The sequence below is a fragment of the Nerophis ophidion genome, linkage group LG27, assembly GCF_033978795.1.
Source record: "Nerophis ophidion isolate RoL-2023_Sa linkage group LG27, RoL_Noph_v1.0, whole genome shotgun sequence".
Lineage (NCBI taxonomy): Eukaryota > Metazoa > Chordata > Actinopteri > Syngnathiformes > Syngnathidae > Nerophis > Nerophis ophidion.
This window is the reverse complement of record NC_084637.1, coordinates 18,683,755-18,701,111: the sequence shown is the minus strand read 5'-3', so window position 1 is coordinate 18,701,111 and position 17,357 is coordinate 18,683,755. Positions and strand designations below refer to the sequence as shown.

Here is a 17,357-nt window from a genome sequence, read left to right as displayed (position 1 = left end):
ACAAACGATAAAAGCATGAGAAGTTATTTCCATAATAGCATTTTACACAATAATGGATTCAAGATGACTTTTGTGCTGGCAAACAGTTGATTGTATTTATCTCAATCACTGCAGCATGGTATCTTTCTGACAGAGCAGAGTTTGCACCTGCAGAGCGACACATGAAGAACGCTCAGTGCTGTCCTTCAGGAGATCAAACCCAGCCATCTTCTCAAGCAGGAAGTCTGCTGGCGCCAACTTGCAAGTCAAATCCTCAAACCAGAGAAAAGCCTAAGGCGGGCTTGGAAGTGAAGTAAAGCCATTCCCCATCTGCCTGGCTCAAGAGCATGCAAGCAGAGGAGTACAAAGTACACATGCCTATAGGGTCCTGGAAGGAAGCACTGAAAAATCTTTTTCAATCTAAGTCCCGTTCTGAATTTACAACAACAAACAATAATTGACACAAGTACCGTAAATTATAGACTATAAGCCGCCACTTTTTTCCAACGCTTTGAAGTCTGCGGCTTACTAAACGGTGCGGCTTATTTATGGAATTTTACTCGCAAATATTTTCATCAAACACACGCAAAAACACTGGAAAAAGTGTTTTGTTGTTTGTGCTAAGGCGCCATTTTTTGCACAAGTTCGCTCGCTGTGGGTGCTGTGGTGTCCTTTTGTTTAGTGCTCTCAACCGGAAGTACAAGTGTCATTTAGTCTTCTAGTCTCCCACAGCGTTTTTACTCATCTTTTCATCACTCCAAGCAAGGTTTGTATGTGTTCCAATATAACTAAAACAATTCTTACTTACTAAACCGTCCCATGTGTGATGGGCGGTATAGCTCGGTTGGTAGAGTGGCCGTGCCAGCAACTTGAGGGTTGCAGGTTCGATTCCCGCTTCCGCCATCCTAGTCACTGCCGTTGTGTCCTTGGGCAAGACACTTTACCCACCTGCTCCCAGTGCCACCCACACTGGTTTAAATGTAACTTAGATATTGGGTTTCACTATGTAAAGCGCTTTGAGTCACTAGAGAAAAGCGCTATATAAATATAATTCACTTCACATGTCTGCAGGACTGTGTTCATGCATATTTGTACGTGCTATCGTACAGGTGCCGTTCCATCTGTAACGTTTCTACTCGTACGGATACTTAATTTATCACTCCAAGTAACCTTTGTAAGTGTTAAAAAAAACTAAAACAATTCCCACTAACAAAACCGTCCCATGTGTGATGTCTATTAGTGTGTTAATGCATATTTGTATGTGCTATCGTACAGGTGCCGTTCCATCTATAATGTTTTTACTCGTATGGATACTTCATTTATCACTCCAAGTAATTTTTGTGAGTTTTACAATATAACTAAAACAATTCTTACTTACTAAAGTGTCCCATGTGGGATGTCTGTAGGAGTGTTTTCATGCATATTTGTACATGTTATTGAAATGTAATCACAATAGCGTTGCTAGCATTAACTAATATGCTAACATGTTTAAGAGTGTCCGTGTTAGTATTATTAACTTACAATCTTTTTGTATTGTTTCACTTTCACAAATCCCTCGGTAAATTCACCAAAATGTCACCGTGTAGTTATTGAGTTGGTTTAGCCGATTGGAACTGCATAGGTGTGTTATTGTTTGCGCTATGGCGCCACCTTTTGGACAAGTTTGCTCACTGCAGGTGCAGCTGGGTGAATGCTTACAAGTGTTGCCTCCTGTTTAAAGCTTTGAACCTGAAGTACATGTGCCGTTCAGTTCCCTCCTTGTCCATAGCGTTTTTACACGTATGGATGCTTCATATATCACGCCATGCAACGTTTGTAAGTTTGAGAATACAACTAAAACAATTCAAACTTACTAAAGTGTCCCATGTGTGACGTCTGTGGGAGTGTTTTCGTGCATGTGTCTTATTGTCATGTAATCAATCTAGTGTCATTAGAATTAGCTAATGTGCTAACAGGTTTACGAGTGTCCGTGTTAGTATTTAAACTTACAACACTATTCTTTTTGTATTGTTTCACTTTTACAAATTCCTCGGTAAATTCACCAAAACGTCACTGGGGAGTTATTGAGTCTGTTTAGCTGATTGGAACTGCATAAGTGTGTTATTGTTTGTGCTATGGCGCCACCTTTTGGACAAGTTCGCTCACTGCAGGTGCAGCTGGGGAATGCTTGCAAGTGTTTCCTGCTGTTTAAAGCTTTGAACCGGAAGTACATGTGCTGTTAAGTTCCCTAATTGTCCAAAGCGTTTCTACTCGTATGTATTCTTCATTTGTGACGCCAAGCAACGTTTTTAAGTTTTACAATATAACCAAAACCATTCCTACTTACGTAAGTGTCCCTGGTGTGATGTCCGTAGGAGTTTTTTCATGCATATACCTTCTCGTCAAGCAATCAAACTAGTGTCAGTAGCATTAGCTAATGTGCTAACAGGTATACGGGTGTCCGTGTTAGTATTATTATTCTTTTTTGTTTCACTTTCACAAATTCCTCGGTAAATTCACCAAAACCTCACCGAGGAATTGTTGAGTCTGCTTAGCTGATTGGCGAACTAGCTTGCACAGCTAGTGTGTCCATGACCATGACTTGTTTTTTTTGATCATCCGTTTTACTGCCGGGTTGCCAATTGGAAAACAATGACGGTATGTAAAAAACATTCTGTGTAAATAACTTATTTCACAAGGTATACATAATGGAGTCACCTCTTATTATTCCAGACTTAGAATGAAAGACTTGGGCTCTAATATGAAAATGCTACATTGCGGGTATAGTGACAGGATTTTTTTATGAGGAAGTTTCCATTATTTCCACATGGTAACAATTATGTAGAAATGCAATACAAATTGGAGGCTGAGGAGTAAAGTTCCATCACAGCATGTATTTACAATGTGAGACAGCAAGGACTCCAGTCCTTCTGGACGTCACGGCTGGCTTCTTTTCCCAATAATATCCTGATTACTGTCGCTTCTTTTCTCTCACTGCAGGGTTTTTCCTCGCCTCTGTCAAAACTGGGACAACTTGTGTTGTCCTTTGACACTATGACAATTCAAACTCTGTCCTATTATTTTTCATCAAAGCTCTTTGACACGAATGTTGGATGTGTTCTCTCCTTTGACCCCCTCAAGCCTTGCGTAATGGTGGGACCAGCATTAGAACACAAATTGGGCAAAATGGTGGTCTTGAAAAAAAAAAAGAATTAGCGGATTGAAAAGGTTGACAAAAAGAGACGGGACAGTTACGTAAGTAGACGGCCATCTGCTTGCCGTCCCGACTTCTCAAGACTAGCGAGAAGCAGCCTGCACATCTGACGTTTCTGTAACCCTTCATTCTTTCCGGATTAAATTACGTTGATCAATTGGGAAGAAACTATTTTTTTTTATTTTAATCTTGTAATTCCCCCCCTGAAATGTATTTTGTCAGTACAGTCTGGAAAAGGCAAGGCATAAAATGTATGTATTATTCAATACTGAAATCGGACATTAGTCAGCAAAAAAATAAATATTCGATAATATCGGCTTCTGTGTAAAAAATGCGATATCTTGTCCGATTCAAGTTAACAACAAAATGTCCTCCATTTAAGTCAGTGTTTTTCTACCTTTTTTGAGCCAAGGCAAATGTTTTGAGTTGAAAAAATGCGGAGGCACACCACCAGCAGAAATCCTTAAAAAAAACTAAACTCACTTGACAGTAAAAAGTCGTCGCAATTGTTGGATATGAATTTAAACCATAACCAAGCATGCATCAATATAGCTCTTGTCTCAAAGTAGGTGTACTGTCACCACCTGTCACATGACCCCCTGACTTATTTGGACTTTTTTTTACTGTTTTCCTGTGTGTGATATTTTAGTTCTTGTCTTGCGCTCCAAAAAGAGCAAAACACATTTTTAAAAATTATAAATTTATAACAACTTTATATCTATGAATAGATCTGAAAATGTCAAAGAATTTAAAGTGTTGAAAGTTTGAAAAAAAATAATTTATGACTTACTATCCACACTTTTTTTGAACTAAGAAGGGATAATGTGAGTTTTTCGAAGGAAAAAGACTGTCATAGTTTCAAAAATAATAATGCATCAAAATCAGTTTAGTTATGAAATATTTACCAATTAAAGGCTGTAATTAGCGTATCTAAAGTATTCCACTGTGTAACTACTTTTTGGAAATTATTTAATAGTTTATTTTTTTTTTTTTTTTACAAAAAGAGCAACATTTCAAAAAATTACAAATATATAATAAATTTGTATCTATGAATCGGTATGAAACTGTCCAAAAATTTAAAGTGTTGAAAGTTAAAAAAAAAATAAATAAATAAATAAATTAAAAAAATATATATATATATCCATCCATCCATCCATTTTCTACCGCTTATTCCCTGTCGGGGTCGCGGGGGGCGCTGGCGCCTATCTCAGCTATATATATAAATGACGTATCACACTTTTATGAGTTTTGCCATTTTTTTTTCGACTAGGGTGAGATAGTGTGAGTTTTTGGAAGAAAAACTGTCAGATTTCTAAAAATAATAATGCATCAAAATTAAGTCTGGTTATGAACTATTGACCAATTAAAGGCTGTAATTACCACATTCCACTTGGGCTAAGAATAAGAGTTTTTCAAAGACAAAATACTGTCATAGTTCCAAAAATAATAATGCATCAAAATCAGTTTGGTTATGAATTATTGACCAATTAAAGGCTGTAATTACCACATTCCACTTTGCAACTTATTTTTGGAAATTAGTGAATATGTTGTGTTTTTCCCATAACAGTTTTTTTTCCACAAAGTAGAGCAAAAACATTTTTAAAAATGAAAAATATAACAACTTTAAATCTATAAATGGGTCCGAAAATGTCAATTAATTTAAAGTTGAAAGTTTGAAAAAAATAATACATGACTTACTAAACACACTTTTTTGAGCATGACCATTTTTGGACTAAGAAGGGATAATGTGAGTTTTTCAAAGACAAAATACTGTCATAGTTCCAAAAATAATAATGCATCAAAATCAGTTTGGTTATGAATTATTGACCAATTAAAGGCTGTAAGTACCTCATCTTAAGTAGTCCACTTTGTAACTCCTTTTCGGAAATTATTAATATTTTGTGTTTTACCCATCATAAAACATATTTGTTCTTTACAAAAAGAGCTTAAAACCTAAAAACCCAATACCCACATAAAAAACGTTATATCTATGGATAGGTCTGAGGCTGTTTTTAGAAGGTTGAAAGTTTAAATAAATAATAATATTTGACTTACTTATAAACCTAGTTTTGAATGAGGGCTTCAGCAGAAAACATTGACAAAGTTCATTTTCTGCAGCTCCTCCTCCATATTTCATCTGATGTCTTTAAGATGCTACCCAGACACATTAGACTTATGGAGGATGCTACATTTAGAATTGTGATGATCTTCTCCATAGAGCGTCAAAACATCACAACTTTACCGTAGAGCAGGGGTGGCAAATGCAAAGAAAACTAGTTAGCCTGTAAAAAAAAGTCAAATCTATATATTTTACGGTTTCAAAAAAAGGCCGCTCAGTCACCAGATTTTGACCATCAAGGTTTTTTACACCAAATGACTGCAAATTGTGTTTTTACGTTAACATTCTAGCGACTGAGCTGCCGGTTTTTATCACTAAAATCTAGGGCCATTTTTTTACACTGCGTTAGTATACATTGAAATCTGTTCTTTGTTTTTAGAGCAGACATGCCAGCAATTATTGTGCAGCTTGAAAGAAATCACTACCCAAATACGTTTCACCTTTGGACTTAGTCAAATGACCATCTCTGATTTAGAGGCTATGCTGCAAGCTGTACACTGACTGCTCTAAGAATAAAACATTACCATTCTCCCAGGGCCTCCAAGCAGCGCATCCTGCCCAGGATGAGCTCTGGGTCCTCCTTGTTCAAGTCGATCTTCTTGTCGTACGCCACCAGGGCGTCTTCCCACTCGTGGAGCTTCTCGTACCAGGTGGCTTGGATTTCCTGGCCAGAGGATGAAATGTTTCACTCTTCCATCCATTAGTTGGACCCATTGAACGGTTAAAACAATAAAACACACCCTTTTTTCGGGAAAACATTTGAACATTCATTTTCTGATGTTAAGGGAATATTTTTCCACAGGTGTTATACTCATATCTGGCCCCTACATCCTGGAAATATCATGCGTCAATAAAGAACTTTTTTTCCTTAAACGTATTTAAACGTGTCAATGTTTACTTATATAGCCCTAAATCACGGGTGTCTCAAAGGGCTGCACAAGCAACAATGACATCCTCGGCTCCGATCCCATATCAGGGTAAGAAAAATTCAAGTGAATCTAGCATGATATTGTGAGAATCCAGTCCATAGTGGATCTAACATAATAGTGTGAGAGTCCAGTCCATAGTGGATCTAACATAATAGTGAGAGTCCAGTCCATAGTGGATCTAGCATAATATTGTGAGAGTCCAGTCCATTGGGGATCTCGCATAATAGTGAGAGTCCAGTCCATTGTGGATCCAGCCTAACAGTGTGAGAGTCCGGTCCATAGTGGATTTAACATAATATTGAGAGAGTCCCGTCCATAGTGGATCTAGCATAAAATTGTGAGAGTCCAGTCTATAGTGGATCTCGCATAACAGTAAGAGTCCAGTCCATTGTGGATCTAGCATAACAGTGTGACTGTCCAGTCCATCGTGGATCTAACGTAATAGTGTGACAGTCCAGTCCATAGTGGATCAAACATAATATTGTGAGAGTCCAGTCCATAGTGGATCTAACATAATAGTGAGAGTCAAGTCCATAGTGGATCTAACTTAATAGTGTAAGAGTCCAGTCCATAGTGGATCTAACATAATAGTGTGAGAGTCCAGTCCATAGTGGATCTAACATAATAGTGTGAGTCCAGTCCATAGTGGATCTAACATAATAGTGAGAGTCCAGTACATAGTGGATCTAACATAATAGTGCAAGAGTCCAGTCCATATTGGATCTAACATGGTAGTGTGAGAGTCCAGGCCATAGTGGATCCAACATAATAGTGAGAGTACAGTCCATAGTGGATCTAACATACAAACCCCGTTTCCATATGAATTGGGAAATTGTGTTAGATGTAAATATAAACGGAAAAGAATGATTTGCTAATCCTTTTCAACCCATATTCAATTGAATGCACTACAAAGACAAGATATTTGATGATCAAACTAAAAAACCCCAATTTTTTTTTTTGCAAATAATAATTAACTTAGAATTTCATGGCTGCAACACGTGCCAAAGTAGTTGGGAAAGGACATGTTCACCACAGTGTTACATCACCTTTTCTTTTAACAACACTCAATACATGTTTGGGAACTGAGGAAACTAATTGTTGAAGCATTGAAAGTGGAATTCTTTCCCATTCGTGTTTTATGTAGAGCTTTAGTCATTCAACAGTCCGGGGTCTCCGCTGTCGTATTTTACGCTTCATAATGCGCCACACATTTTCAAGGGGGAAATGTCTGGACTGCAGGCGGGCCAGGAAAGTACCCGCACTCTTTTACTACGGAGCCACGCTGTTGTAACACATGGCTTGGCATTGTTTTTGAACACTTTATCACTTTGCATCAGTCCATCTCGGGCCCAGCGAAGACGGCGGCGTTCCTTGGTGTTGTTGATAAATGGCTTTCACTTTGCACAGTAGAGTTGTAACTTGCACTTACAGATGTAGCGACCAACTGTAGTTACTGACAGTGGTTTTATGAAGTGTTCCTGAGCCCATGTGGTGATATCCTTTACACACTGATGTCGGTTTTTGATGCAGTACCACCTGAGGGGTCAAAGGTCGGTAATATCATCGCTTACGTGCAGTGATTTCTCCAGATTCTCTGAACCTTTTGATGATTTTACGGACCGTAGATGGTAAAATCCCTAAATTCCTTGAAATAGCTCGTTGAGAAATGTTGTTCTAAAACTGTTCGACAATTTGCTTACAAATTGGTGACCCTCGCCCCATCCTTGTTTGTGAATTACTTAGCATTTCATGGAAGCTGCTTTTATACCCAATCATGGCACCCACCCGTTCCCAATTAGCCTGCACACCTGTGGGATGTTCCAAATAAGTGTTTGATGAGCATTCCTCAATTTTATCAGTATTTATTGCCACCTTTCCCAACCTCTTTTTCAAGTGTTGCTGGCATCAAATTCTAAAGTTAATGATTATGTGCAAAAAAAAAAAGTTTATCAGTTGTAACTTCAAATATGTTGTCTTTGTAGCATATTCAATTGAATATGGGTTGAAAATCATTTGTAAATCATTGTATTCCGTTTATACTTACATCTAACACAATTTCCCAACTCTAATGGAAACGGGGTTTGTAATAGTGAGAGTCCAGTCCATAGTGGATCTACCATAATATTGTGAGAGTCCAGTCCATAGTAGATTTCGCATAATAGTGAGAGTCCAGTCCATAGTGGATCAAAAATAATAGTGTGAGAGTCCAGTCCATAGTGAATCTAACATAATATTGGGAGAGTTCAGTCCATAGTGGGGCCAGCAGGAGACCATCCCAAGTGGAGACAAGTAGACAGCGCAGAGACGTCCCCAACCGATGCACAGACGAGTGGTCCACCTAGGGTACCGACCCTGGACAGCCAGCACTTTATCCGTGGCAGCCGAAACTGTGCCCCCCCCCCCCCCCCCCCCACCACAAATTCTTTCATTCTGTTTCGACAGATGAACCATACATGTACTGCATGCAATGTTTTACTTTTTTATTATCTAATAATGAATCAAATATATGTTATAAAATAATGTATTTAATTGTTTATACACTTAGGTCTGGAAGTACTTGTGCATGAATCTGTAATAATAATGTTGTTAATATTAATAATGTGATACTATCGTACATTCTGGACTTTAAGCCACTATTTTTCTACGCTTTGAACCCCGCAACTCAAAAAAAGATGCGGCTAATTATTGGATTGTTCTTAAATAGTTAAAACGACAAAAACAAAGCAAATACATTGAATATGTGTGTTATTGATTTGGACTGAGCCTCCAACCGGAAGTACAAATACCCTTCCGTCTTCTAGCCGTCCATAGCGTTCTACTCATATGAATTCTTTACTTATTATTCCAAGCAACATTTGTATGTTTTACATTATAACTAAATCAATTATTACTTACTAAAGTGTCCCGTAAGTGATGTCTGTAGGAGTGTTTTCATGCATATTTGTACATGCTATCAGCTAATATGCTAACACGTTTACGAGTGTCTGTGTTAGTATTATTACCTTACAATGGCAAATAAATAAACATTTACAGAATATTTCTCTGTAAATAACTAATTTCACAAGGTATATATATCTGCCCTCTATTGTCCGAAAAATACGGCACACATCATAAACTTGAAATCAACTTTTGTGAGTGACAAGGAAAACCAGTAAGATACAGTAGTTGTATTATGGTAACAATAAAATAGCAATACTTCAAAGTGTAACTCAGAGCACCAGTTCTTACGTAAACTCCAAAGACAAACTCTTGGCAAATGGTAAATCATACAGAGCGGCACCGGGCCCTTGGCAATACTTATTTATTGTTAATATATTTGGCAGAAGGCATTACATCCTCTTTCGATGAACTTGATAGAAAGCAGACATCTTCCTCCCTTTTGAATTATTTCCAGTACGCTGCTATTGCAGGTGGAGGAGGAATCTAAGGCATGCATAGAACATACACTGTATAGCAGTGGTCCCAAACCTTTTTGTAGCTGCGGACCGGTCAACGCTTGATAAAGTTTTCGTCATGAAAAATGGAGGGTTTTTTGGGGGGGTGGTGCACCAATTGTAAACGTATCTTGTGTATTTTATGTTGATTTAATAAAAAAATAAAAATAAACATTTTGTGATTAAGGGCTATAAAAATAAACTTTGATTTATTTTTTTGCATCAATTTTTTTTTTTAAATTAATAAAAAAAAATCTTCTGCGGCCCGGTACCAATTGATCCCGGTGGTTGTGGGACCACTGCTGTATAGCACAGGTGTCAAACTCAAGGCCCGAGGGCCAAATTTGGCCCGTCGCATCATTTTATGTGGCCCAAGTCAAAGTATTTTATCTTCTCTTACTAAATGAATTTGTGCTTTTCATTTTGAAAGAACAAAGACATGAGTGTAAAACTTCTAAATGATTCATTCATATTAAAGCAATTACATCATTATACTTGACAAAAATGTAATTGTTGTTAAAATGAAATTAAATACTGTCAAAATAGAAATATATTTTACGGATAAAATTTTACCTTAAAAAAAGGTGGTACTATTTTGTCTTGATTAAGAGTAATACACAGTTAAAAAAACAACATCTATTTTACAGTAAAAAAATATACCAGTATTTTGTCGTTAAAAAAATTACTATAAAAATCCTGTAAATTTTGAAATAAAAAAACAAGCTGACATTAAAAAAATATATAATTTAGCCAAAAATTTAGTTTTCATAAATATCGTTATAACGCATGTGGATGACCCATTCTAACTGTGTCATCCACGGATAAGGAAGTCAGGAGTACCCGCCAAAAAAGAAACCAACCTTTGCGGCTTTAACATTTTCCACTTGGGATTAGAGTTGGGCGATATATGGAATATACACGATATATCGCGGAGTTGTCTCTGTGCGATATAGAAAATGACTATATCGTGATATTCAAGTATATATTCTCACACAGTTGCTTTTAGCTGCGGGCATTACACTACAGGCGTTTCTCACTCTTTCTTTCCTCTCCTCTCCTCACAGAGAGATAAAACAAGTGCACTTTCTTACATACTGCACATACTGTCACGCATGCAACGTCACACACCCTCGCGGAGCAGGTAGCGGCATGGTAACATTAGCTGTGGTGCTAATGGAGCAGTGCAAGTGTTAATACGAGAGAAAGAAGGTGCCAATCTGGTAACAAATGAAGGAAGAATAATTAATTCCCAAGAAAAACATCACGGGGTCCATTGTCTGGTGGTGGTTTGGTTTCAAGTGGAAAGATGTTGAACAGACGACCGTAATATGTCAAGTATGCGGCAAAGGCGTTGCTACAAAAAGTAGCAGCACTGCTAATTTGTAGCATCATTTGAAAAGTCACACGCTAGACAATGAAGAGTGTTTGAAACTCTGCATGTCAACATCTGCGTTTGGTGCCACACCAACAAAATGCCGAAGCAACCATTTTCAGATCAACACCGTATGACAAAAATAGTCAACAACAGAAGGAGATAACATCTGCAGTAAACTACCACCTTGCGAAGGACATACACTATTTGATTTCCTATTATGCAGCTAATTTTTATTTTTACAGTTATTGAAATATCTTGTGTGACATCATGCACAAAAGTGCACTTTATTCGTTTTAAACTATTGTAGTGGCGTTCTGTACAAAAAGTGCACTTTAATTTAGTGTTGTTTTGATAAGTCATCTTAGTGACATCATGCACAAAAGTGCACTAATAGCTTGTCTCTGACAATCTTGCACTTTCTGTTTTGAAATGAAATGCATGTTTGTGCGACTACTTAATAACTGTTTAACAAATACAGTTTTGGTAAATTACTTAGTTGTTATTTCCCTCTCTGCATGAACGTTTAAAATGAGCATATATTAATGCAGTATGAACAAGAATGTTTTAATGTAGACACAGAATCACCATACTGCTGTGATTATATGCATCAAGTGTTCATTCAAGGCTAAGGCAAAATAACGCGATATATATCATGTATCGTGACATGGCCTAAAAATATTGAGATATTAATAAAAGGCCATATCGCCCACCCCTACTTGGTATTATGTGTGAAACTGGGATTGTACTCCTATGATACCATCAGCAGGCGAGTCATGGATGGTGACATCACAACACATTTATTATTCATCGATCGCTAAACCTTCACTGCTGGGGTATCGTCTGTCCAAACTGACTACTAGGTGTAGGACAAACACTTTAAATTGGTGGTTAATGTAAACGTGTTAGAAATTATTTAAGACTTGATCGTGTCCTAAAAATGAAAGAGTTGGCCATTTTTTATGATATTAATGATGTTGTAAAGGACTGTTTTTGATCTGATGTCGATGTGCTAAAACCTTTTTCTTGTTTAGAAGCTACATACAATATTAACTGTTGTTTGTTCATGCACATAATATATATTAATAGTGTTTGGATCAATTCGTTAAATCAATGTATTCTTGGTTGCCAAAACGTGATTCAACATAATATTGTGATATTGACACATCTCATCTCATCAATTATTAGGCTACCCCTTTAGAGAAGTACATATATGATAATAAAGTACATACTGTCCTGGTTACCTGTTGAATTTACCCGAAAGGACAACACAGAGGTTACCAAAAATTGATGAAAAGAAATATTGTGATATTGACACATCCCATATGTGCATAAATTACTAGATGACCTTTAAAAGAGTTACATATATGATAATAACGTACATACTGTACTGTTTACATATTGAAGTACCCTTTAAAAAGCTGAAATTTTCCCCAAATGGCAACTTGGTGGTTGCCAAAAAGTTATTCAATGTAATATTTTGATATTGACAAGTCTCATCTCTGCATAAAGTATTAGGTCTACCCTTAAGAGAGTTACATACGTATATGATGATAAAGTACATACTGTAATGTTTGCGTGTTGAAGTACCCTTTAAAAAGCTGAAATTTACCCCAAACGACAACTTAGTGGTTGCCAAAAAGAGATTCAATATAATACTTTGATATCGACACAAATTAAGAGTTACATATATGATAATAAAGTACATACTGTGTTGTGTACGTGTATAAGTACCCTTTAAAAAGACTGAAATTTACCCCAAACAACAACTTAGTGGTTGCCAAAAAGTGGTTCGATATAATACTTTGATATTGACAAGTCTCATCTTTGCATAAATTATTAGGATACCCTTAAGAGGGTTACATATATAATAATAAAGTACATACTGTACTGTTTACGTGTTGAAGTACCCTTTAAAAAGTTAAAACTTTCCCCAAACGGCAACTTAGTGGTTGCCAAAAATGTATTCAATATAATACTTTGATATTGACACATCAAATTTCTGCATAAACTACTGGGTAACCCTTTATAGAGTTACATGTATGATGATAAAGTAAATACTGTAATGTTTGCGTGTTGAAGTACCCTTTAAAAAGCGGAATTTTACCCCAAACGACAACTTAGTGGTTGCCAAAAGGAGATTCAATATAATACTTTGATATTGACACATCTCATCTGTGCATAAATTAAGGGGCTACCCTTAAGAGTTACATGTATGATAATAAAGTATATACTGTGCTGTTTACGTGTATAAGTACCATTTAAAAAACTGAAATTTACCCCCAAACAACAACTTAGTGGTTGCCAAAAAGCGGTTCGATATAATACTTTGATATTTACAAGTCTCTTCTCTGAATAAATTATTAAGTTACCCTTAAGAGAGTTACATATATAATCACCATCACCTGTATCTCAATACGTTCAATCTGGAAGCATCCAGTGACTACTGTGAAAGGGCAGTTGGCATCCAGGGAAGTCTGGAGGACAACCAGGAAAGACTGGATGACTGCAGTAAAGTCTGCACTGGGAGTGGAAGGTTAGTTACCTCACCCACTAGTCCTGTAAAAGAGACACCCTAAAACTTACTACGAAGACAAATAAGGAAAAACAATTCAATGGCCCTCCGAGAGGCGGGGTGGAAGAAGGCCCAAATCAGACGGATTTCTTGGTAACAACTGGAACGGACATCAACAAAGAGTATAGGATCATGAGAAGATGCAGGTGTGGGTTGGAGAAGGTGACCACCTTCAGAGGTTTGCGTATCCATCAGGGAAGGAAAAAGTGCAAAGAGCGAGGCCATCAGCAACATTGCACTGCAACCGCAGGTCAGACAAGAGTAACCCAAAACTAGGTGGCAAGCCACAATGCTGAGGGATCAACCGTTGCTGAGGAAATGCAGGCGGAGGACACAGGAGGGCCCTTGGTGGAGACCAATGCCTCTGAGAGTGGAACTGACAAAGACACACACAGAACACTAAGCAACCCAAACAACTAGGAGCAAAGCCAGAGAGTAGAGAGGAAAGAACCTGGAAGGAGGCAGCTGGTCAAATGGCCTAAAGCAAACGACGTTGCGGTCTGGCGGAAGCTGAACAAGGACCTCAGCCTTATCCGGGAGCACTCACTGCGTGGCCAGGTGGAAACCAAGCTGAACCGCATTGGAGACATCCTGTACGACGAATGCAGAGGCAGATTTGGAGTAGCCGCTGAAAAGCTGAAACCTGGCCCAATTAAGAAAGGAAGGAGGGAGAGAGAAATCGAGCAGTTGGTGAAGAGGTGGCGTCAACTCCGGAAACAGTGGAGGAAGGCAAGCAAGGAAGAGAAGGAGGGCCTGAACCCACTGTGGGATGAGGTGAGGAAAGATCTTGCCGGCCTACGGAGGGCTGAAGGCATTCGCAAACGCAGAAGGCGGAAGGAGAAGGAGAGGAGCAACTTCTTCAAAAATCCCTTCAAGCATGCGAGACAGCTGTTAGAGGACAAGAGAAGCGGAAAGCTGGATATTATCAAACCTGAGCTGGAAAATTACATCAAGGAACAGTACAGTAACCCAGCAAAGTCAATCCCCTGGTTATGTTCCTCGCCCAGCTCCCCCAGCCTTCCTCTTTAATGCTGCCCTCCCCAAACTCAGCGAGGTGGCAGAGGTAGTCTGGAAAGAAAGAGCTGCCTCAGCCCCAGGCCCAAATGGTATACCATACAAGCTGTATAAGTACTGCCCAGGGGACCTTAGACATCTCTGGAACCTGCTGAGAGTGGCCTGGAAAAAACAAGTCATCCCTTCAGTGTGGCAAAGAGCAGTCACAGTTTTCATCCCAAAGGAGCAGAACTCCAGTACAATCAGCCAGTTCAGGAGCATCTCCTTCCTAAATGTCGAAGGAAAGATATTATTCTCCATCCTGGCCAAGAGGTTGACCAGCTACCTCACAAGCAACGGGTACATCGACACCAGCTGCCAGAAGGCAGGCGTGCCAGGCTTCCCAGGCTGCGTGGAACACTGCAGTAATATGTAATATTACTGCAGATCCAAAGGGCGAAGAGAGAGAGAGGTGACCTGCATGTCGTGTGGTTGGACCTTGCCAACGCATACGGGTCTGTCCCTCCCAACTCATCGAGTTTGCCCTGGACTTCTTCCATGTACCAGTCTGCATGAGAGCCCTGGTAGCCAAGTACATTGGAGACCTCCAGTTGTGCTGCACGGATTAGGACTTCACAACAGGCTGGCAACAGCTGGAAGTAGGCATCGCCATGGGATGTACAATCTCGCCCATCCTGTTCGTTGCAGCTTTCGAGATCATCCTCATAGGGGCTAGGAAGATGGTCGGAGGAGTGAAACTGCCTTCCGGAAAGTGGCTACCAGCAGTGAGAGGCTACATGGATGATATCACCACCATACTTCAGACAGCAGCATGTACAATAAGACTGCTGAAGAGGATCGACGAGCATGTGGGCGGGGCGAGGATGAAATATCAAACCCCCAAAATCACGTAGTCTGTCTATCAGGAAAGGAGTCAGAAGTGACAACACCATCTTTGTCGCAGGCGGTGAGAACATCCCATTGCTGGCAGATCAACCTCTTCGTAACCTGGGTCGCACCTACACTGCAGAGCTCTCTGACAGGCAGATGGGGGAGACGGTGAGGAAGCAGCTCACAGATGGCCTGGCCAAGATCAACCAAAGCCAACTCCCTGGGAAGTACAAGGTATGGTGTTCATTCTGTACCAAAGGGTGATGTGGCCACTGAAGATGAGTGAAATCCCCTCCTCAGTGGTAAGCAAGATGGATGGGCTGGCAAACTCGTTCATCAGAAAGTGGCTGGGAATACCAGGGTGCCTCTCAGACGTAAGCCTCTTTGGTAGGAACTCGCTTCAATTACCACTGCGATCCATCAGCTTGGGATACAAGCAAGAGAAGGCTCGGCAGGTGCTGGAGCTGAGGGAATCCACTGACCAGCTGGTGAGAGCAGCGGGCACCCAGATAAGAACAGGGAGAAAGTGGAAAGCCCAAAAAGAGGTCGACACGGCAATCTGCAGGCTGAAGCACCGTGAAGTGGTCGGCAGAGTTCAGAAAGGCCGAGCAGGCTATGGGAGTGGCAAGGCTCCCTGGTTCTGGTCAAAGGCTTCCAAAAAAGACCGGAGAGCTATGGTGGTGGCAGAAGTGGCAAGAACTGAGCAGGAACACTTAACATCAAAGCGGTGTCCCAGGGCCAGCAAGATCATTGGACATCGTGGGAAGGTCTCACAGACAGGTCTATGTCCTGGTCTGACCTGTGGAAGATCCCCCAAGCCAGGCTCAGCTTCCTGATCAGAGCAACGTACAACACCTTGCCTTGTCCCCGAAACCTCCACCAATGGTTTGGTGCCGAGGAGACCTGTCCCCTCTGTAACACCATCAATGCAAGCCTCCAGCACATCCTGTCAGGCTGCTTGACAGCGTTGTCGCAAGGCCGCTACAGATGGTGACACGACCAAGTCTTGAGGAAGCCGGCAGAGGTGTCAGAGACCTGCAGAAAGGAGGCGAATAGCAGACCTTCCGCTCCAGCCAGACATCCAATTCAGTTCGCGAGGGCTGGAGAGGGTGCCAAACCCCCCCGCCAGAGATCTACAGCGAGACTCCTCTCACCAGGAAATGAGTAGAGCATGAGGGTCGACCTGGGGAAGCAGCTCCAGTTCCCCAGGGAGATCGTCGAAACATCGCTACAGCCAGACCTGGTCTTCTGGTCAGAGGCTTGCAAGACGGTTCTTCTGGTCGAGCTCACTGTCCCATGGGAGGGAGGGTTGGAGGCTGCTTATGAGCGGAAGCGAGCCAAGTACTCTGACCTGGCAGTAGTGTGCAGGGAGGCTTGCTGGAAAGCTGTCATCTGCCCTGTGGAAGTGGGGTGTAGGGTCTTCATTGGTTCCTCAACTGCCCGCCTTGTCCGAGACATTGGATGCACAGGAGCGGGGCATCGGAAAGCCATGAAAGAGCTGGCGGAGGAGGCGGAAAAAGGCACCTTCTGGCTGTGGCTAAGGAGGAAGAATAAGAGTTGGGGTGCAAACACCTAGGGCATCTGCAGGGGGTGGCAGGGAGACAACCCTGACATCGCTCCGCCACCATGAGACGTTCTGGGGTTAAAGGAGCGAAACGTTGATGAATGGTGGTCCCCAGCTGATGACCCGTTTATGCCCACAGAGGTGTTCAGTGGGGTGTCACAGCACACCTGTCAAAGGCACTGCAGGAGGTGCGTCAGGCAGCAATGCCCAGCAGGAATTCCATCACCTGTATCCTAATAAATAATAATAAAGTACATACTGTACTGTTTACGTGTTGAAGTACCCTTTAAAAAGTTTATATTTTCCCC

At 40.4% G+C, this 17,357-nt stretch overlaps 1 protein-coding gene across 1 annotated transcript in view; it reads right to left on the bottom strand.

Moving 5' to 3' along the window:
• Positions 1–17,357, bottom strand: part of mtor (mechanistic target of rapamycin kinase) — a 294,825-nt gene that overhangs the window by 96,372 nt on the left and 181,096 nt on the right. The window contains exon 30 of the mRNA XM_061889707.1: positions 5,816–5,955. Within this exon, the coding sequence (XP_061745691.1) occupies positions 5,816–5,955 (140 nt within the window). The remainder of the gene's footprint in view (positions 1–5,815; positions 5,956–17,357) is intronic.